The sequence below is a fragment of the Sander lucioperca genome, chromosome 8, assembly GCF_008315115.2.
Source record: "Sander lucioperca isolate FBNREF2018 chromosome 8, SLUC_FBN_1.2, whole genome shotgun sequence".
Taxonomy (NCBI): Eukaryota; Metazoa; Chordata; class Actinopteri; order Perciformes; family Percidae; genus Sander; species Sander lucioperca.
The window spans coordinates 5,117,773-5,140,762 of record NC_050180.1 but is presented as its reverse complement, the minus strand read 5'-3'; the positions used below and the strand labels follow the sequence as shown (position 1 = coordinate 5,140,762).

The 22,990-nt window shown below is 39.7% G+C and overlaps 1 protein-coding gene across 2 annotated transcripts in view; it reads right to left on the bottom strand.

Moving 5' to 3' along the window:
- LOC116053533 (inactive dipeptidyl peptidase 10-like) overlaps positions 1–22,990 on the bottom strand; it is a 149,557-nt gene that overhangs the window by 38,991 nt on the left and 87,576 nt on the right. For both annotated transcript variants that reach the window (XR_004898013.1, XM_031304613.2), the window contains exons 4-6: positions 16,591–16,685; positions 16,043–16,117; positions 225–277 (exon numbers count right to left, since the gene is read on the bottom strand). Coding sequence is in view for 1 of the 2 variants with exons in the window: in XM_031304613.2 (XP_031160473.1) it covers positions 225–277; positions 16,043–16,117; positions 16,591–16,685 (223 nt within the window). In the remaining variant the exon portion in view is untranslated. The remainder of the gene's footprint in view (positions 1–224; positions 278–16,042; positions 16,118–16,590; positions 16,686–22,990) is intronic.

Below are 22,990 nucleotides of genomic sequence, written 5' to 3'. Positions count from 1 at the left end.
ACGCCGGCAAAATACCTCCGTTAATTAAATCCATACTTTAAAGTTACTTTTTCACTCTCAAGCCACTGAAGCCACTAAGCCTGTTTGTCTCTCACAATTTGGGTTCAACTAAAAGTGTTTTGTCCTACTGTAGGTAGTATGTCACTGATCTTATTGCCGTACATATGACCATAAAATAAAAAGGAAGTAATTTGGTAATTAGGTTTAATTCTATGTTAACTCACCTTGTATACAGGTTGTAGATCAGGTACGAAGCCAAGAAAGAGTGCTGGTAGACCTAAAACCCAATTACAAGAACAACTATGTCAGTGTTATTATGAACAGACCTTTGTTCTCTCCCCATTAATGATGATTAGGACCTCAACAGCCAAGAAAAACAGGAAACACCTAAGTTAATCATGACTAATAAAGTAGATTACACAAAAGATGAATCATCACAACCGATGTTCTAAAAAATACAGTGCAAAACACTGAGAGCATTTTGTGATTGTGTTTTGTGATGTTTTTGGCGCAGCAGCTTTATTCTTTTACTTCAGTTATTTCCTGCTTTTCCCAGTTTGTCTTTCTATACTTGTGCAGAATGAGTTTCTCTGTATTTAATTGGTCAATTATAGTAATATCACAGCATGGTTTTACCGTTTCAGAGGGAGTGAGAGTGAAGTGGGAACAACTGTGCTCAGTTGTTCAAACGACATAAAAGCTTAACAGTGAGCGTGCTTTACTTCACACAGCGCAACTGACAAGAACAAAAGCTGTGGTCGGATTGCATTATGATGAATCCTTGTGCATTGAATCTGGCACTAAAACCTGACATTTGCCATAAAATAATCAATCTTTATCATAGCTTTAGTGCCCATACTTGCCCAAAGATCTGAAGAAATTAGAAAGACATTATTAATAAAAACTTTATAAACGTTTGTTCAGTTTTCACTACCTTAAATTACATGCTAATGGTGTGGTCTCAGGTGTGCATGCATTGGGATAACATAGGTTAATAAAGGCTACTAAGAACAGTCATCATATGGCATGTGAGTGGTATAGTGAGTGGAAGTACATGTATATAGCTATGTCGTTTTTATGAAAGAAACATGAAATTGCCTGGCATTTTGCCTGTACATCCAAAGGTCAACACACATATCTGCAGATCAAATGAGAGAGGCAAATGTCAGTGTTCCAGAGATATAAGAACCATGATATGACATGTCTTTGCTTTCATTCTGTCAAAAATGTGATGGGACAAAAAAGGAAACTTTACTGAATTGTGTCACTCATTGTTAGGGCTGGTTATCATTCAAAAATCTTCGTTACCGGTACTGATACCAATACGTGACTTGGATACTTAACGATAAGCTCCTACTACGTGAGCCCTGTCTCTGTGTAACGTAGAGTTGTTCCTGTATGCCTCTACAATGTGTAACGTTAGGCAGCCAATCACAAACATAATTAGAACTTGGTAGAAACAAGCTGCATGCTTATTGGCTCACTGACGCTGATGAGATTTACTCCTTGGGTATTGAAATTGGGTATTGAATGATGAGGCATTTTTTGATACTTTAGAGGAAATTAGGTCAGTTCCTAAAAAGGAATAAATTCGTTACCCAGCCCTACTCGTTGTTTACTTTATTTTTCTTATTTACTTTTGAGATCCACATTTTTTTATGATTTATATTTAGTATAAGTGCAATTTCTTTTCCAATTGGGTGCTAAGGATTAAGTTCAGTGTTACAGACATTTCATCTGCCCACCATTGTGGACCTGTTGTGAAACATATTTGTCCTTCTTTGGTAGATGTTAGCTTTTCCAGCAGCTTCTAGAACTTTGCGCTACGCTAGGCAAATAAATTCCTAATTTAGCCTACAGCAGAGATAAAATAGATATTGTGAGACAGTGAGCAATCGTAAAAAGTTCAAATTTGCACATTGTATGTGTGTGACATGGGTAGAAAAAGGAAACTGTGGTTTAATGAACAGTACATATTGGAGCTAATTGAGCAACACTATCCCGGTGAGCATTATCTTACAAGTCCCGTTCTCACAGTGATGTCACTTGCTTCACACACACACACACACACACATCTTGGTTTTATTGGTTGCTACCGTGATAGTTAACAAGATAGAACATGTACGGTAAGGAAGACCATTTTGGAGCTGTTGTGACACATATTTGTCCTTATTTGGCATAGGCTAATGTTAGATTTTTCCTCCCCCTTACAGTCTCTGTGCCAAGCTATGCTAGTAACATCCTGGGCCAATCTTTCTAACTTACTGAATGCATAGAGAGTGTACAAATAGTGTAAAAAGCTTGGACCTCCTTCAGTATGACAGTAATGGCAGTTTGGATGTACATAAATACATACATACATAAAATTACATTTATTAAATAAAAAAAAATGTGCCAGAAGCAAATTCATCGAATGACACATAGTTGAAGAAACAAAGCCCAAAGTGTGACCTCCCCCCCTATATTTATTTAAAAGTTTAACTGATAATTTACAACCATTAAGTAAACCTTGCAGAAAATAAAAGTGGAGCTGGAAAGAACCGGATAAGCACTTTGTTTGAATTTGTTTAATGTGTATAATTTAATATATAATCCTAGGTGATTTATTTACATCTACCTGCAAATAAGTGCATTTAAGTATGACTTGTTATTAATATAAATTTTATTCTCCAGTGCCACCTATTTACACAACCACTTTGAGCTTCCACTAAGTTGCTCTGCATGTGCGATGAAATGACCACTCTAAGCTTTTGTTTTAGGATTCATTGAGATAATGGTTCAATACCTGGGTGTCTCTGCGTGTTAATCATGTGGAGCATTAGCATAACAATTTAATAGTAAGCTCTCCCCAGAGCGATATGATAAATACTGTAGAGCCACTCCATTTCCCTCAGCCGAAGATCAATCGTGCACAGAATGGAGTCAACTTGGCTGATCTACTTGCCACCCAGCCTTCACTCCTAATTTGGACTTCCCTCTTCACTGCACAAAAGGGAGTTCTCCCAGAAGGAAAAATGAAATTGTATTGTAACTTGACTGCTCTTTTTCTCCTCCTTCAAAAAAGATGTCAACATCATTCAGCAGACACTCTCATAGGTGACAGCACTGGGATGACTCCTTGATAAGGCTGTCAGCGAGGGGGGGCACATGAGAGTGGCGTACGTTTGGAGATGTGGAGAGAGTAACAGACAGCAGTGGTGTGTTTGATTGTGTTGTGTGTGGCTGTGTTCTGTGCACACTGGGGTTACACGCCACTTGCAAATTCCTAGTATTTGTTTTGCACATCTTGGAATAGCACATAAGTGTTTGCCACGTTTAAATTTAAATGCCACAACCTGACACTTAATTGGGGCTTTTCTCACATCTGAGTCTTCCTCATGCTGTTGACATTGCCTGTCTGGTACTGCTTGACTGTTAAAACAAACACTGAGAATCTGTAATTGAAACGGAAGCTTAACAGTGTTGGAAGGTTGAGGTGGTGGACATGGGTAAAACATTTGAATATGTGAGTGGAAAGAAAAATGTGCATGAACCATAGACTGTAAAAAAAATAATGCATCAGTGACATCATCCATTGGTTGGAGTTTGCATTTTGGCTGTTGCCATCTTGGTTTTTTTAGAGCCAGAAGTGACCATATTTGTACAAAAGGGCGGAGCTAGGGAGGATGACGCGGCTAACCCAGTGTTGTTTATGGTTCCAATGGCGCTGAGCTAAGCTAAACAGCGACCTCTGGGTACTGGCAGTGTTCGTCAGCATACAGTACATACTGCAGTGCACACAACTGACGGTATACTTTCACTTAAGTTACCCACTAACACTAGCACTAGCTAGCTAGTTTGGTTGGCATAAAGCCGCACAAGACATTTTTAGGCGACCAAAATTCCAATTAACTTTGAAGTGAAAACACACAGGGAGACAGTCAGAGTTTAAGATGAAAATGTGGACAACAACCCAAAACAAGTTCATGTATATTTTAATGTACAGAGAGCCATGGTTAGCATTGCTAGTGAAGTCACTAATCAACACAACTCAGGTAGGTTTTTTACGGAGTGATTTACAGACTAACAAAGGATACACATGCAACACCGACAAACACAATTCCGTTTTTAAACTGTGATCCGTTTGTAAGTAGTTCTCAGGTGTATCGAGACATTTTTATTCATTTGAAAGTAAGAATTCTGGCTAAATCATCAGTTGGTGTTTACTCTCAACTCTCCTGAATGTCCTACAGCTGCTGATGGGGTTAAATAGTGGTATTTGCTTATTTCCACACTACAACTTCATAAACATGCATTTCCTAATGAATAAAAACGGATCCTCTGATACTCTTTATAATCTGCACACAAGGTTGCTGACCATAAAAAAAAGCAGAATAATTTCTATGGAAACCTTTGAGGCTGCAGTATAGTACAGCAAAGAGCTAGCATTATTATGATGAATTTATAAGACAAATGACAGTGGTGCAGTGGCAGGCCATTACTCTCCATAGATTTCGGCTGTCACTTTGATGATGAGCACACCTGCTCCATCCATCTCAGGAGGAGATTGCGCATCTAAAACTCTGCTGTTTCAATCCTATAGAGCATGCAGAGGTCATTATCAAGCCTGCTTAGTTCACCGACACTGAGATGTTCACCCTCGGATTATAGAGTGAAACGGCGGGGAAGACACGTAGTGTGATTTGCAACAAGCAATTTCACTGGTATTAAACAATGCGTTTCTGGTGCGATAAATAAAATGTGTTACATTTCCTGTTCTAACTACTTCCGTGGAACATAAAAGTCTCAGTTTCTTCAGAATAAAAAAAGCCACAGCTGTCTGTCTATTTTCTAACAGAAACTAAGGGGAAGTGTAAAGAAAATGGTTTGTGGAGTCCATTTAAACCCTGTGACCAACACTGCACTCTATCTTAATCACAAAATGTTCCTCTTTTTCTTTAATTTACAGTATTATACACTTTTACTAACAGTATGCAGTCAGCATAGAACTGTAGTCCTCCATATAGGCAGATGGAAGTGAGGGAACTCCATCAGGGTGAATTAATGGATTTATACACTGAGTATTTTTACATTTACGCTAATATTCCACTATTTTTCCGAATATGAAAATATAGGGAATTATTCCGTTTGGATATTCCAAATAAGGCCTTTTTCCGAATTTAGCATTTTTAGATTAAGACGTGGGGTATGCCGGTATTATTCAGGTTTTAGAAGCATTCTTAGGACATGTATACAGAGCATTTAGAATATGCATCTTGCCTGTTTACGGCTTACGGTTAGCTCTGTGCGTTGCTATGGTTGTTTAACTATAAACCAGCCAGCCAATAGTTTGCAGGGCTGGGGTAGAGATGCATGCCCACAGGAAAAGACCACATCTCTGGTCGGAAGCAGAAACACAGCTATTTTTACTCATTATGAAAGACTTGGATATCAACAGGATTTTGGAAATGCACAAACATTGCAATCACAACCTTTTCAAGAAGCTGGTTGAAGGAATGAAAGAGGGAGACTGTGTTCGCACGGTCCAACAAGTCCACCACTGGTGGAAAACTTTGAAAACTTGTTTTGCACAACTGCATGTGAACGGGAATATTAGTAGAATATTCACTTTTATTAGCCGTGTAAACAGCTTAGTCAGAATATTGTCTTTTTCAGAATAAGGGCAAACACTGCAATAATAATGTAAACATAATCAATGAGCTGAGGATGCAAACATTAAAGGTGCAGTAGGTAAGACTTATAAAACTAACTTTGTGTCATACAGTATTTGCTGAAACTGACCCTATGTTCGAGTAGAACTACATGAATCAGGTAATAAAAAAAATATAAAAAAATCTGGCTACTCTGGTACCAGCTACAGCCTGTAGTGTGATATGCAAAAATCCACCGCTCCCTGTTCAGATGCACCAATCAGGGCCGGGGGGGAGTGTCTAACTGCGTGCCAATCACTGCTCATTCATTGTCCCTTGTGGGGGGAGGAGCTTAGGAGACCATTTGGAGCTCAAGCAGAAAGGGGGGGAGAGACTGAGAAGTTGTCGATGTTCAAATTGTTTGGCTAAGTCCTGGATCTTCACAATCCTAACTACAGCACCTTTAATCGTAAAGTAGAAAAAGCCATTTTAACATTAATTTCAAACTGATAATTCCCTTTGTAAACTCCATAATGCTTTAATCTGCATTCATTGGACGAGGAATAAAGATGATTATTACATAATGTACTTTTATGTATCATTATTATCATAAATTACCGATTTATAATCACTGCACTGCTTTAATGTATGTATATGATATGTACAGTATGTAAGCTAATGTTTCTGTGGCTCATCTCTGCATGCCTCAGAAGGGAGTCAGAGAGCTGTGATTACAGTCAAATAAGTGAATGATTAATTAGGTCTGCAGTATATGTCATCACCACAAATGCACCCTGGGACTGTGCAGAATATATCAGTTAAAGCTGATTCAGAACTCTACTGATCCAAGAAGTACTGCAATTACCAAGGTGCCGCTGGCTGAGTTTACAGGAATGTTGTTAACCTGATTATTCAAGTGACCCAGATGTCGGCTTTTACTTAGAATGATGTAGCAACAAGGGAAGCTAATCCAGGGGCATAAAATTAGACAGTGCAGGCAGTGGGGTTGCACTGAGGCCCGTGGGGTTGGGGGGGAGGGGCATAGACAGAGTGGACTCTCCAACAGCATATTGGGCACAGAGTGAGAGTGACTTGCAAGTGATTCAGATTGCCATCTCAGAAATATGCCGGTTTCTATATGCCCTCGAGAAGGCATACCCACCTCTGTCATGGTTTTAATTTTGTTTTTAATAATTCAGTAGCAATCTATAAAAATATGCTTATTCTATATAAACTACATAAACTACAAAAAAAAAAAATAGTTGATGTTGTCCAATGTCAAGTCTCTGTTTGATCATGTGATGCAAAGCATGGAAGTAACAAAAGTGACAAAGCATAAAAGCGTCAAGTTCCTTATAAGATTGGATTGGTCAAACATAGGCCTTTCACCCAAGAGCCCGGGTTTCGTGTCCCATTTAAAAATAAAAGTAAACCATGAGTAGTTTTTTTTAGTTCACATGCATAACCAGAAGTGAAGTAACGTCTAATTTTTGCCTAAACATAACCATGGCATAACATGGCTGTTTCACAACGTTAATGGCCTGTTTTAAACCGCGTCTGTGATGTTATATTCTCTAGTTTAGATATGAGGAAGGAAAACACTCCTGTGGGCTGTTTAAAGCCCCTGAAACACTAACCTGACGGCCGACCGTTGACAGAAAAGGCAGTTGAACTGATCAGTCGGCTCCCCGAGTTCCAAAAAGTGCCTCAGAACACATCGAAGCGACGCTGACTTGAGCGTGTAATACGTCTCCATAACGCTTATCTGTATTGTCGCCCAAAAAATGAAAACCGGCAGCTGATTGGACGAACACGTTACGTGGGTCTGGTTTTTTTCGGAAATTCAAAGCCAGACTGTCATGGCTGCTTGTTCAGAATACGGTCTCATATTTTACTAAAATAGTTCACCGAAATGTGTTTCTGAAAACATTTTAAGCGAGAAATAGGCCATGCAGTTGCTGAATCTGTCTTCATTTCAGATTGACAAAGGTCAGTTTAAAAGATTTTCGTCAGATTTTGAGAGACTTAGTCATGCTCATCCCGCTCGTCATTTCCGGGTTAGTGCGCCACCAATCAGATTGGTCATGGAAGAATCAACGACCTATATAGTCGTATGGTTTGGAGCACTTGTTAATCACTTCCAGCGAGGCTCAAAACACCCTACACAAGCTGAGGCGAAACCTTGCTGCACTATATTTAGGTGCAATGACTGACAATTATTAAGTCATGTTCATGCAAAGTAGCTCCTAATTAGCACCTATCACAACCATTTAAGAATTCCCCAGTGCTTCAATTACACTCAGATTGAGGGTCCATTTATATGATTTTAAACAAGTCTTTCAGCTGTTTCTCTGTAATCACAACTCACTTTGAGAGATCTGATACAGAGCCCCTTTCCCTTGCAGATGGTAGCTAACAAATGCCCTCTACATGCTGCAATGTTAATTAGTTTTTCAGGATTGTGTGCACATTGTGTGTTTCTATCTTTAGATCCACACCTTAGAGGCCACAGTCTCTTATCTGTCCTGCATGCTTGGATCACACATCTCAACTACAATGAGCTTAAAGGACTGTTAAAGGACACAAAGAGTTACTGATAGACATGATGTCAGATTTTAGAATGGTGATTATTTCATAAATATGTTGGTGATGATGATGCATTTTATGCACTCAAAGACACTTTACAAAGTATAAGGAAATACACATACTACGAAAATTCTCACACTAAAATGCACATATTATTAAACAATAAAAAGCAGCTCTAAAAAGGTGAGTTTTGACATGTTATTTGAACATTGACAGATTGGTGCAGTCGCAGATGTGTTTGGGGAGAGAGTTCAGTGGGAGGGGGGCAGCTATAGCGAAGGCTCTGTCGCCCCGCTCCGGCGCTTGGTCATGATTGGTGGCAACAGGAGGTTGGCATCAGAGGAGCGGAGGCTGCAGGAAGGAGTGTGGTGGTGCAGGGTTTTTCTTATTGCAATATTTTCTGTGTGGTCTTGTTTGAGAATGTGTCGTGGCTTCATTACATCAATTAGAAGCTGTGTTATGCACATTTATGGAGTCAATCAACTCAAGTATATACAACGATTCATTTTAAATTACAATCAGAGCTTTATTTTTTTCTACTTTTTTACATTTTTCTTTTCTCTTTAGAATTTTCATATAACGTTTGTATGACAGACTATTTTCATTACTAACAGCTGGCACACTATTCAAGCAGCAACAATGGAGTTAAGCTTGATTTATGGTTGTGCGGAGGCTCCACGCAGAGCTTTCGGCGTAGCCAACGTAAGTGACCTGATGTTTATACTTGTGTGTTGGTGTTTGGGTCGAGCATGTGTGTGTGTGGGAAGTGTGTGATAGAGTGAGGGAGAAGTGAGAGAGTGACGGTGATTAGCTTCGGAGCGAGTAGTGACACTAGAGTCGTTCTTTTTGACCACGGTGGGAAATCTGTAGCAGGAAAAGTTAACCCTCTCCTTGATTTCATGTTGTTTATGGAGAAGGAGAACCAGGAAATGAGTCGGGGGAAATGCAACGCTAACAAGCCCCAGCCGAGCGACGTATGTTCGCCATGTAGTTATATTTTTCAAGAGGTGCACGTCAGGCTACAGTGCTACCGGCGTAGATTTGTGTCTCCACGTACCTATGTACGTAGCAACGGAATAGATTTACGCAGAAGTATAAATCAAGCTTTAATAATAGAACAAAGCAAAGATACTTAAAGGTCTAGTAATATATTTACTGTAATAAATCCAAAAATGACCCCAATGCGTCATCAGATATTAGAAAGGAAACATGCTAAGTTGAAATACTATCTTTTCTGACATCATTGCTAATGCCAGTATTTTCTCCTTTTGAAATTTTCGTTTCGTGACCGAATGTCTGTTTGTGTTTTGGCCTGGATGTTGTTATCAACTGCCCAGTTTGACAGCCAGGCCGGGTTGCTACAGCTGTAACGTTAGTACAGTGATGAAAGCAGCAAACACACAAACAGGATCAACAGAGATAGATTCAACATGACATTAAAAAAAACAGCATGCTTCTAGCAGTTGCCAGTGACCAGAGACGTAACAAACCCTGGGTAAATATTGGAGATGTATTTTAAAGATGGAGACAGCTTAGAGCCCAAAAGGACACAGAGTTGGCTAATTTCCTCCTGAACAGGTAAGCATTAGCTTCAGGCTAATTTATCCAACCCAGTCTCACAGCTACAAGGGACGGGCATTTTATGTCATTTCAACATTTGTGTACTCACATTGAATTATATTATAGTACCCGAGTTGGTTACTCGCAAAAACAATTGAGACACAGCCAGTAAAGTGATCCCGACTGGTCCTAGCTAACGCCGCTATGCTAACCCTGCTAATTGCTAATGTAATAACATTACTGGAGGACCAGGCAAGCGGGCCACAGCTGTTTACAACGTGTAGCCTGTTCAGCGGCCGTAGCCAACAATGGTGAGTTATTTTAAGCCAAGAAAGGAGGGCTGTAAGTCAGTAAGGACCGTGAGTTTGCAGTGTGTTTAGCGATTGTTGCCGTAATTCTAAGCCAATAAAGTGTGTTTTTCAGTCGGGTGGAAAAGGAAGGCAAGGTAGTGGTATTTTTAGCAGTTCTCACCGTAATTCCGTAATTCCGAGGAAGTGTGTCTGTCCGTCGGGTGGAGAGGACAGCGAGGTAGTTGTGTTTTTAGCGGTTTGCTACCGTAATTCTGAGCCGAAAAAGTGAGTCTGTCAGTTGGGTACAGAGCTCCGCATAAGCACAGGCTTTTATGACTGTCAATATAGCCAGCCTCTAACGTTTGCTACTCCGCTGTGCTGTGAAGTAATGTCTGGCTATGTGAGACAAGCATCTAGCAACATTGTTGAGTAACATTTACACACTTTGTTATACTACTGCTCTAAAGCTACTGCTTTATTATAATCAGTAGCTATTAGAGCTCCCACGATTAGTCGCCTTATCGATTAGTCGATCGGCAGAAAAATAATCGGCAACCATTTTGATAATCAGTTATTTGTTAAAGTAATTTTATATGCAAAAATGACAGAAAATAATGTTTCCCGCCTGTCAAATATGGAGATTTCCTGCTTTTCTCTGTTTTATATCATAAGAACATCATTTAAAGACATCACTTTGGACTTTGAGAAACTGGGATGGACATTATTTACTATTTCCTGGCATTTTATAGACCAAACTTTTAATTCATTCTAGAAAATAATCGTCAGATTAATCGATAATAAAGTAATTGTTAGTTGCAGCCCTAGGAGCTAGACTAGTAGCAATATTAATAGTTTGTATTGTACATTTCAAATTTTTAAATTGGAATTGGCTCCCATTAAAAAATTGCATTTTTTTTGCACTTTAAAATGCATGATCTGCATGAGAAACATACAAAGAAGGAAACTATTCCACCACTGTACCGGGATGTGCTCACAATGGAAAAAGCTGAAATCGTGAAAATGTAAAGTGCTGTGGATCAGTATTCGAGCACCAGCCTGTATAGAGCTGATCGTTCTGATAATCCTTCCCTTCTGATAGCGCATTCCCTCAGCACACACAAACAACCCTCCAACCAGTCGTCAGCACTCTGTAAACACTATGTTAAATGGTGAAGCAAAGGCCTCAGAGCTCAGTGTTTGTTTTGTGGTCTTGCCTCTTCAGAATAAGACATGCTGTGGGTTTAGAGAGCTGATCCTTATAGAGGCCACCATTAAGGTCTGAGTTATTTATCCTTTTTGTTTTGCCAACCAACAAATCCCAAAAAAGGGAAAAGCATTAATGTCTATTTTATGTGAACCTTTCCCCTCAGCATCACAGAGGGGCATATCAAACTTGCTATGGCTGCTATGAATATGGGGCAATCCTGTTGCATGCTTATATCAATCATGAAACATTAAGACTACAGACTGATCTCATGAAGTGGCGTGTGTATGACACGGCAATTCGTATGCCATTAATGGCGTGTTATCAAGACGCATACTTGCTTTTTAGTATTTTTATCAACGTTTGGCCTCCATTGACTTACATTACCTTGCGATTGCGTGTCAATTTACGCCGTAGTGAGTAGTATCAAAGGGCGAAAATCCGCGAATCCCGGGATCATGTCCCGCGTGTCACGTTTCCTTCATGTCCCGCGTGTCACGTTTCCTTCGTGTCCCGCGTGTCACGTTTCCTAAAGTCAACTGTCGCTTTCTTCTTTTACTAAACCTAACCCCGTTCTTCTTTTCCTAAACCCAACCAGTTCTTATTTTCCTAAACCCAACCCTGTTGGGTTTAGGAAAATGGTGGGCGGGCTCAAACACCTCCCACATCGTCACGTGACAGCAAGCTACCATGACGTATGTCCTCATTGTCAATAGGGCGTAGACATACACGCGGATAGCTCAAAAATGCGTACAGATAAAGCCAAGTGGCGTGTATGTTTACGCGAAGTCATGATGTCATGTTGAACATTAATATACTCTTGTAACACAAATTATCGTAGCCACTGACAGTCTTTGAACCAGGCGGCCTTGCAGGAGCAAGTGAAGCTATTCCAGGTAAACTTAGCTGGCTCAGAGGGAGGTTTTGAAAACAAATTAAATATCAGCTTTTGTTATCTTTGCCTTGATCCGCTCAATGTGTGCACACATCAAAAGTTACAACCTGCAAAGATTGCTCTTTATGTAGGCCGATACGTCTATACGTGACTACATCAGACTGCATATAAGGAGAAAGGCTTATAATTTATGACACTCACATCACTAGGCTATGAACGCATGTATACTTTTTTTTAAAGATTATTTTTTGGGCTTTTTCCGCCTTTATTTGATAGGACAGCTAGGTGAGAAAAGGGAGAGAGAGGGGGAAGACATGCAGGAAATTGTCACAGATCGGATTCGAACCCTGGCCTCAAAGGCATAAACCTCTCAGTATATGTGCGCCTGCTCTACCACTGAGCCAACCCATCAACCAAAGCATATATACTTTATGTTGTAAGGAAATATGAAAGACAGAAATGAAAGTCAGACAAATTTTGCGAGAATCCAGCTGCTGTGCAAGGTAAAAGAGAAACCTGATTCAGTTAATTTCTGTGTTCCATTTTGAGTCCTAAATCTTTCACCAATATCATTATAAACTGCATAATTGATGTGCTTGACTCCGAAACAAAATACTGAGGGGTTTATTGTTTTGACTGGTTTAGACTTTTTCCTGTTTCGACCAGGGACACTGGAAGTCAGTCAGAGTTGGGGGTGCTGAGAGAAAGTAAAATGACTACATATTAAATGCTGTGCGACATTCATGGCTTTTGCATTAATTTGAATTGGCCAGGATCATTTGTATTTAATAGTTACCATCGTACACTAATTTTAAAATATTTTACACTGCAACAGACAGAAAATGTGAACACCAATATACTGTCGAAGTAGCAACTGCAAGCCATTCACACTCCCGACTTGTCAAATACTGACGCTTGGTCAGTGGCCCTCAGCGTCAGATATCCTTACCATAGTATGAAGGGCGACAACGGTAGGGACTAGTATTAAAGGCCAAAACTCGGAGTAAGGAGGAAGGTGGTGGATTGGTCAAATAACACAGGACTTTCTCCCACGAGACCGGGGTTCTTGTCTCCTTCTTGTCCCGCGTGTCTTAAACGTTCGTCTTTTAACCCCAGCCACGATCTTTTCATAACCCTTACTAAGTGGTTTTACCCTGCACGTTATATAACATATTGCCAATGGATTCTGACCCAGAGCGTTAAAAAGTGATGCCAAAGGCCTGACCAATGTGTTGCAAGCCAGAGCAATTACACAGTCAGCAACACGGAAACTAATGCACAACAACTGCAAGGAGAGGAAGAGGGAGTGAGGCAGTGCATGGATGTGACCCATACCAGGTTATTATAGTTGATAATGCAGAACAGTGAGGATACAGCCATTTCATGCAGGACATGAGCGTTGATCTACCGATGCACATTCACCCCGCGGAGGTTCATATGAGACAGCTGTTAACAGAGACTCCAGTCTACAGTGTAGTTGATACACTTCACTGATGACCTGAAACTTATACAGAGTTCCAATCATACTATATGTTGTACTTGTACCCCATTGAACCAAACAGACAGAATCTGATTTTCGCTTAAGAACCAAAACGATTACATACTGTAATTGCATAATGCACACCAAAAGACGTAATACATGGAAACTGTGAAACTCGGCTTGGCTTAGATAGGAAGAGAGAGCAGATGGAGTGTCAGACTACAACAACCTGGTTTGATGCAAGTGACAGATACAGCATCTGCCGGCACATACCCAAATATTTTATCAATATATATATATATATATATATATATTTAATTTCCACTGCAGTTAAACAAAAGGCCTACAGAAAAAGCAGGGGGAGCTGCAGGACCCTCTGAATCCCACTTCCCATGCCTATGGTTTCAGCCTTTTCTACCTGTGCAAAAGTAGACATTTTTTGATTGTTTTGTTTGATTGCAAGTTTGGCTTGGAGTTTGTGTTATGATTGCATTCATAGAGCTCTCGTTTACTGAGATTTGTAAAAGAGCTCAAAAACACCAGAGCAGACATACTTTAAGTTGTGATACAATGTACTGTATAAAACCCCTTGTAATTGGTTTGAAGTGACACATGAATCATGCTAATGTACAGTGTTTCTGGTGATGGAATGAAGCCTTGTGAACAATTTTCTCTATTTTCTGAGTCCACTATGTGGCGCTCTTGGTTTGAAGACAAAGCCTCAAGGAATGGAAATTCAGTGTGCTTTCAACCCTTTGTTGAACAGAGAGCGCCATCTAGTGAGCTCAGAAAATAAAGGAAATGTTTCCCATCACTAGATATACTTTAGAATAGATTTCTGTTGTCATTCTTTTCAACAACGAAATACAGTTTAGCACCTCTCTATATGACAGTTAAATCACGGACAAACAGAATTATAAAATTTAAATAGTAAAATAGAAAATAACAACAAAAATAGAAAATTTAGATAAATATATCAAGATAAATAAACACGATGAGGTGGCACTACATACATACTGTTATTAAGTTGTGATGTAATATACTGTATAAAACCCCTTGTAATTGGTGTGAAATGACACATGGTTGATGGTGTATTGGTCAACATCTTGCCAAATTACAACCATTGGGGGAAAAAAAAGTTTTGGGGCAAAAAGCTCTCTGATCTAATTAGTTTTTTGTGCCAAGAGGGGTTTATCAGTTTGATCGCTGTGTGTCAGGCATGTTATACAGTTAAGAGTAATTGCTAATGCATTCGACCAATGTTCATCCGAATCAATCTGGTGTTAGCCTGTTTCTGTCATAATCTGGAGGTGACAAGCGATGCTTCTCTCAGCATTAGGCACAATATGAATTACAATGTCATTGTGTGTAATTGGTTCGGACATTCAATCAGACTGTATCACTGTATAAACAAATAAAGCACGTTAATATAAAAATACATTCACAGTTACGACTCCATATTAAGGTCGCTGATATCCACACCCTAGAACAGAGAACTGTATGTCATTCTGTGCCTAATGAAAATATAAAAAGGACGTAAACAAATGTTGACAAAATTGTCATAATGTTGGTTGTTTTGTTGGATTGCATTGCACAGGTGTTATGGGGTTCATCCCCAGTGCCATCTGTCATTGTGCTGTCATTGTGAAACATCCCATTCCCTCCAATGACGGAGAGATTCTCAGGGATCTACATTTTTGTGAGGTTTGTTTTGCGTTGAAGGTCCAAAAAAAGTGGAGCATTTTCTCTTTTTCTGGTGATCTCACTAATAGTTTTGGCAATCAAGCATGATTTTGGAGACTGTCTCTGCCCTAACCGATTGGATTAGACAGAGAATGAATTTGACTGGTCCGACGCGGGTCATGGGTCAGGTTCCTCAGGACCTAGTGGACCTAATTTGGACAGATGGTACTGTGGCTGTGGCACGGACACCTGTAGTTATGAGCAGTGAGCTTTCCTGTTCCCTCTACACTGATGTCACTTAATACAGTGATATATACATATATATAGATACTTTGACTGTCTCAAAGCTTTGTCAACATCATGCAAACATTGGTGACAGTTGTAGAGGATTACTCCATTTCTTAAAATGGAAGTGTATCTGTTCTGTGAGACGGGCGAGGGGCAGACGTCAGAAACACTTTTGGTTTAGATTACCAAATCTGTTCCTGTTTCATTCTTATAAATGAAACATGTCTTCTCATATTTCTAAAGCTTTTAGCTTCGTGCTGGATCAATACTGTCTTTAAATCCCTGACTCTGAATAGATAAATAAGTTATCTGCAAACTGGTCACATATCCATTTTAGTTTACGAATTGTAAACCTCCAGTATTAACAGCCCCAAGCCAAACACCAGTGTCTGAATATATGCAACCAGAATAGTAAGATGTTCTCACCTGCTTGACATCATATCCCAGAAGAACAAAGTTCAGATCTGGAGAAACTGCAAACTTTGAGGCCTTGAAAGTTGCCTGTGGGAAGAAAAGGAGATGGATGTTTTTACAACAAAACAATTTATTTTGTATTTCTCAAACTAAGAATACTTTAGAGATGCACTTGCTAATTAACCATTGTCTTAATGCAACCCAAAAAACATTTTCACAAACTGGGATCTGTTTAAAAAGTTACAGTAAAACTTGAGCCAAACTTGGCAGGGTCAGAATACATGCCAAGGGCAAAGCGGGTCGCCATAGTAACAATGAGACATCCGAAAGCAGGAAAAATTAAAAATGTTCATACAATAATAAATGTGACATGATTTTCATGCAGTGGCCTATTGTTTAAATTGATTTTTCTTAAATCTAGTGTAATTTAGTTGTTACTGGCTTGTTGATTTTGACTTTATACAGCTTTATGAATCCCAGAGGAACAAGAAATAAAAATCAATTCTCAGTGCACTGGAAACATTTCCCAGGTTTTAAAAAAGACAGTAGCTAGCACTTACAAATGTGGTGTTTTTCAGCAGGAGTTCTGTCTCGTTGATGTGTATGTTGACTTTCATAACGTCTCCATCCCAGCTTCGAAAGATGATTTCCTCATCTAAGAGATAAACAGGCAAGCTCAAAGTACTGCATCTAAATGAATAACATTTTTGAATGTTTCTAAAGGATTTGAGTAATTAAATCAGCTAACTTGAACCAAGAGACAGTTGATTAGAGGTAGAGAGCATTCTAAATGTGAGATTCCATTAATATGTGATTATTGTTTCTGTTAGAAAACACTGTGAAATGTAAAAGCTTTAGAGACTAGATTTCAGATCCCACTAAATGAGTAAAAAGCCATGTTTTTGGATGTCAAAGCATGTTGGATTTTATGAACAGGCTTGTCTTTTTCCCTCTTAGCAATGTCTAAACCAAAGAACCATAATCCAGGTCACTGTAAAACAGAGATTTATTGACAGTAGAAGTCATATTAAGGCTGTCTCTACAGATGACAAGCAGTCCACTGCAGTCACCTCGGTTTATTTTAAGCTATGCATTTGTTTTGCCTTCAGCTAACGCCGTGATCGTGACGTCGGCACTAACAGGGCCTGTGGCGCATGTGTTACCGTGGCAACCTCAGCCATGTGGATTTGCTGTCATGTGATGTTTACAGTTTGCATTATTAACAGGGCCATTTGATTTAATTGGCATATCATTGCAAAGCCCCTACCATTGTGAGCATCTGGACCTCCATGTGAGACAGACTATGATGTGTTTTAACTTTACAGCTGATGTTTGATGTCAATTTAATACATCACATGTATATGTATAGATTTAAGAGTACGCTATAGGCTGATTGTGGTTTTGAATGTTCAGCAGTGAGCCGTGTTCAAATTCAAATATTGTTAACTCCGAGTGCAGCAGCAGGATTGCTCCCACTGTAGCACTGGTCTCATCTAACCCCATCACCATTACATTTTATCCAGAGCGACTTACAATTGCTATATATGTCAGAGGCCACACGCCTCTGGAGCCACTAGGGGTTAAGTGTCTTGCTCAGGGACACATTGGTTGATGTATCGCAGTGGGAATTGAACCCCCACACCAAAGGCATGTGTTATATCCACTGCTCCATCACCACCCACCAGACACAAAGCTGATGTAGGACGTTTCTTAAACACTCTGGATTGTGTTCAACGACACCATCGTGTGTTCAAATGTTAACACACTAACACACTGCTAAACATCAATATGCTAACATTGGTATTGTGAGCATGTTAGCATGCTGAAACTAGTGTTTAGCTTACAGCCCTGTTTTGCCTCAAATCTGCCTCATGGAGCTGCTATGAAACAAGACAAAAAGTCTGGGTCAGTCACAATTGTGGTCATGGCAAACTTTGGTTAAGACAAAAACAAAGGAGACCAAGCAATTCAGATTAGTGAAATATCAGTTTAAAAAAAAAAAAAACTATATTAATTGTCAGTTTTTGACAGAATGCAAACTCTGCTGCTCAACCAACTTCTATAACGCTACTTTCTGAGACACTACACAAAGCATAACACTACTTTCTGCGCTGACGCTCTGTTTGCATGTAAATCTTAAAATAATCACCAACATTTAACATCATTCTTAGGGATATGGGGCACCACTGGTCCCTCTGTAGGAAAACAATGGCTCAAGTGAAAACAACACGCAAGAAAATGATTACAATGATAGACGCCAGCGGTGCCCCTGAGAAGAGTGTTTGACAAAAGAGACAAAAACAACAACAATACAGACTCATTTAGGAGGATATGTCTTAAACAACTCGGCTCAATGAGATTACACTTCAACTTTCAACAGTGAAAATAATGACAGCAGTGCCTGCAATAACTCCAGTCTAATCCCAAAACCAACACTACAAAGTCCAGGGAGGCCTGAATTCCATTAATTCATTTGACAAGTCTAAATCATTTCAAGGTCCCCATCTCATGTAAATGTCAATGAATAAGCTCTGAGGAATCAATCTAAGACAAGACGGCTATAGACTAGCAAACACTCAAAACACGTTGGAGTATAATGACAGGAAAATAAATAAGAAAGACAGATGGATCACTAGTGTTCAACAGGCGATAAAAATCATCAAAAGGGCTCTTGTCATTAAGAAACTTCCACAGTGAAACAAACCACAGTCTGCCTATTTTATATGCAGTACATGTCTCAAATCAATGGTTATATAAAACATTTTACAGCAAAAGTAATTGGAAAATGAGGCTAGTGTCCTCCTGAGTTGACACCCGTTCCATCTATAAAGCCTCCGAGAATAAAAGTGACATGCAATCTCAGCTGTGATTAAAAGTATCCCAGCCACCAATGACTTGCCACTGTTTTGTAAGGCCAAGAATGAAAGGAAATCCCCCGTTATGCCACTGTTGATGCTGTTACCTAAATGATTGATCACACATCTCTAGCCCTGGAATTTTTTTTTTTTAACTTTTAAAACTATATTGTGGTGTGAAGAAAATGGCCAAGTTTTACCGTGTAGTATCAGTGTAAGCAACCGACATGGTTCTCAATTGACATTGACATTGTTTATTCAGGGTATATCAGGAATGTAAAGGTTAAGGCATTGAATCAGGGGACATTTTACCCTTCATTAGTCATTATTTTACACATGCGGTTCAAGATTTACCGTAGGAAACACTACTCAGCCTGTGAAAACAGTATACTGTGCAGTGTTTCCTATACATTTAGCAGCGGTGCACCGCCTCTACTAAATTGTATCAGAATTGTATGAAATGTCATGAAGTCGAGCAGAGCCGTCTGCTCCACTTAACTCAAGCTAACAGTCAAACGCTCTCTCCTCTTTGAGGGTGAGCAACTGGAACAGTGATAGGATGTCATCACTCGCAAAGTCATGACAAGTAAATAAACAACAGCGCAAGTACAGCAGTTGCTCCTCAGGCAGAGTAGTCTCGCATTGCCAGACCTTCCTCCATAGTGCTGCGGAGGAGGGTCTGGCTAGTGCACACAAAATTCCGGGATGGTGCTCTGGTTTATTGAGATTTCTTTAAACCAATCACAATCATCTTTGGCGGTGCTAAGCGCCAGATGGAGCAATGGTACCTCTGCAAAATAGCCTCAGGAAGGAACTCTTTTTGGTGAAATGTGTACATTCCAAGGTTGTTTTAGTCGTGCAACAGAAAACTCAGATTGGACAGATAGTCTAGCTAGCTGTCTGGATTCACCCTGCAGAGATCTGAGGAGCAGTTAACCATAGTCCTCAGAAATCCACCGGAGTTTAAAATGCCAACACAAAGAAAGAGGAAGGTAACGGACATCCGGCCGAAATGAGGTACATCCGGTGGAATTTCCAGTGGCACCTGAACAATACAGGAAATGAAACATCGTCGATATAGACCACAGGCAGAGTGACAAACAGGACGAAAGCCTCAATGGCTACTTTACCATGAAAACCAAGCTCACGCGGGTCCCTTGATATATGATGGCTACAGTAGCTTGGAAAATAGCATTATGGGCACTAAATTTGATGAATATACTCTTTATCAGACCAAAAATGAGACAAGAAGCTAACGTTAGCACACCCTGCGGTCCGTGTGCCTTACCCCCGCTGCATGAGATGTTATAACATTGGGGTTATCTCAGTTAAGGTTTGGTGACAACACATCTTTAACATACCGGGGCCATGGATTTTGAAAGACATGGGCATTTCCCAAGCAGGGAGACACCATAAAATGCTACTGAGTTGCATTGTGGGAATTGTATGATCCAGTGTTTTTGGAGCCTTATACTGAAGTGGCAAAGCCCTTTAGAGGCCGTAAGCAGAGGAGGAAGTCAGTTGATGTTACTGGTTAACAGAACATGTGACTTTGTCATTTTTGTGCCAAGTGGCGGACTGAATGAATGAGTTGTGAGATCTTTCCCATGGACTAAAAGTAGCACGTACCTACCTCACAATCACCTTTTGTGTCTAAACTTAACTGTCACATGACCTGTTGCCGGTCACAAATTGTAGTGCATACGTACGATACCATTTGAATCCACTCATGAGAATGTGTTGTGTACAGTCTGCTGCTGAGACTACAAATGACATTGCAGGCCAGAAAACCAAAACAATAATCCAAAATAGACTAAAATGCTCTATGGAGCTGAAGGGAACTGCAAAGTTGGCTGTTTTCTCTGTGGGTCCATCACCATGTGTGACACCTTTCACAGTCCTGTGATTGAAACATAAACAATACTAATTAGTGCAGCTTCAAGTGAAATAAAAATTTTGAAAAATAAGTGAGCGCTTGTAATTAATTACGTTCTAAAGTGGATGCACCTCTTTCACCATGCATGTTCCTGTGATTATTGTAGCTGATAGTGGCAGTCATTCACTCTTATCGCTATCTGCCATAGGCAGGCTGTGGAAAAATACCAGTTGGTTGGAGGCATGTGTTCAAAAACTGACTACTGTAAGGTTTGGAGGCCAAGAATCGCAGCACCTGGCCAAGTACTGCTGAGTCATCATATTGAACAATGGCCCTGTCAACACACTGCAGATAAAATCTGATTATTTTGTGCTTTGGGCCAATGCAAGTTTGACTTGTTGCACTTTTGGGATCCCAACAGACCTAGAAATGAGTGAGCAGGTGCTCAAAGGGCAGCCAGACTCGAGCCCTTGGCCAAGTGCTGATGGTGTGCTGAACATGTGAGGTTACTGAAAACAGACCCTGATTGTCAGACTGTCACTGGCAGTTTTTAGGACTGAAACAACTAAAAGTATTGCTGTTAATAAATATAAAGTTAATATATAGCTTTGCACCTGCATTTTTGTTGGACATTACATTTTCACCCTTTGTCTCTGCTTTCATTTGTTTTTATTTGTCTTGATTTATTTAGTGTATGTTTGAAGAAAATATATTATGTTGTAATTGTAACAAGGCCTCCAAACCATACGCCCATAGCATAGCGGTAGTATAGGAATATTTGCATAGGAGACACAAAACAATAACACAGTGGATTGACACATTCCTAAATGACTCACTTGTACTACAGCTATTGTTTATAAGACATTTGCAGTCTTATAGTTTCAGCTGGTTTGTCATCAAGCTATTACACAGGTGAATTATAATTGTCATCATAGCAGCTTTTTACATGTGTATTCTTCCTGTCATTTATAATAGCTGCACGGAGTGCTCCATTTGTCCATCACTGAAATGGTGCTAAGTGCAATCAGAGAAGCTTAATGCATGAGCATAAAGAAGAAGTGTACAAATAATACAAGGAAATATTACACTTTAGTATGGTGTACTTAGGTTTAAGTAATTTGCAAGGCTTTAGTACATTGAGTTTTCCTGCATTAATCAATATTTTTTAGGGCTGTCAAAATTCAGTGATAATAACAAGTCAACATAAATTGCTTTTAACGGCACTCATTTTTTTTGACGTGCCATTAATGCACGTGCTTTCTGTGATTTGGGCCTCGGGCCGCTCCGAAGTTTGGGAAGCAGCAGCAACGTTGTGTATGGCTAACAGAAACAAACCTGGTAGACGCACTGTTTTTTCATATATAGATGTGCCTAAAAGGTAGGTAGCTGTGATCGTTGATTGGATAATTATCTGCTGCCTATCTAATACCTTATTATTAATTTACAAGATGAAAATTTAATTGATTTACACTATTATCTACTAAAATCTACAACTATTCTCAAACCAATTACAATGACGACGGAATCACAGCAACCTTTCACCAAGGCAGTGACTGTATTCTCTGTTGTTCTGAAGGAGTCATTGAGAGTTTTCATTGCCATTCCTTCCTTTTTCAAGAACGACTTCACAACAAAGAAGATGTTTTGCTGTCGCCAACCTTCATGGGAGAAGTATCATACAAAAACATGAAGAAAACTTATCTAAGGTTACATGAGGAACTGTGTTCATGTGAGACAGGCAGCATTTGAGAGGAGTAGGTATTGCAAGATCAGGCTTTCAGAAGTGGAAAACTGAGTGTGACTGAGCCGACAGCAGTCTAACAGCCGGATTTCAGCCAAACTCATCCTCGCAAAAATGTGGGAGAAACCTTATCTCAACCTTTCCTGCTTTATAGTCCAAACTTAACCAACATGTCAACTAAATTCTGAGACATCTGTAATGGAAGTTTTTCTTGTTAGCAGCAGGAGTGCGTATTAAAAACACCAGATGAAACAAATAAGGACGATTTGAGGATTAAACCAAAGTTTGGTCTTTGAGTATTTATTTACATTTACAAATGCAGGAAGCACACGGTTCACAAAAGACACGCAGCTCTGGTGTGAAAGGTCTCTTCAACGAATAACAAAAAGCACAGTATATATGCATCTCCAGTGAGATAAAAAAGAGCATGCCCCTCTTTCTAAACATGACTCACACATTTCTTACAATCAAACATAGTCAGACATTCA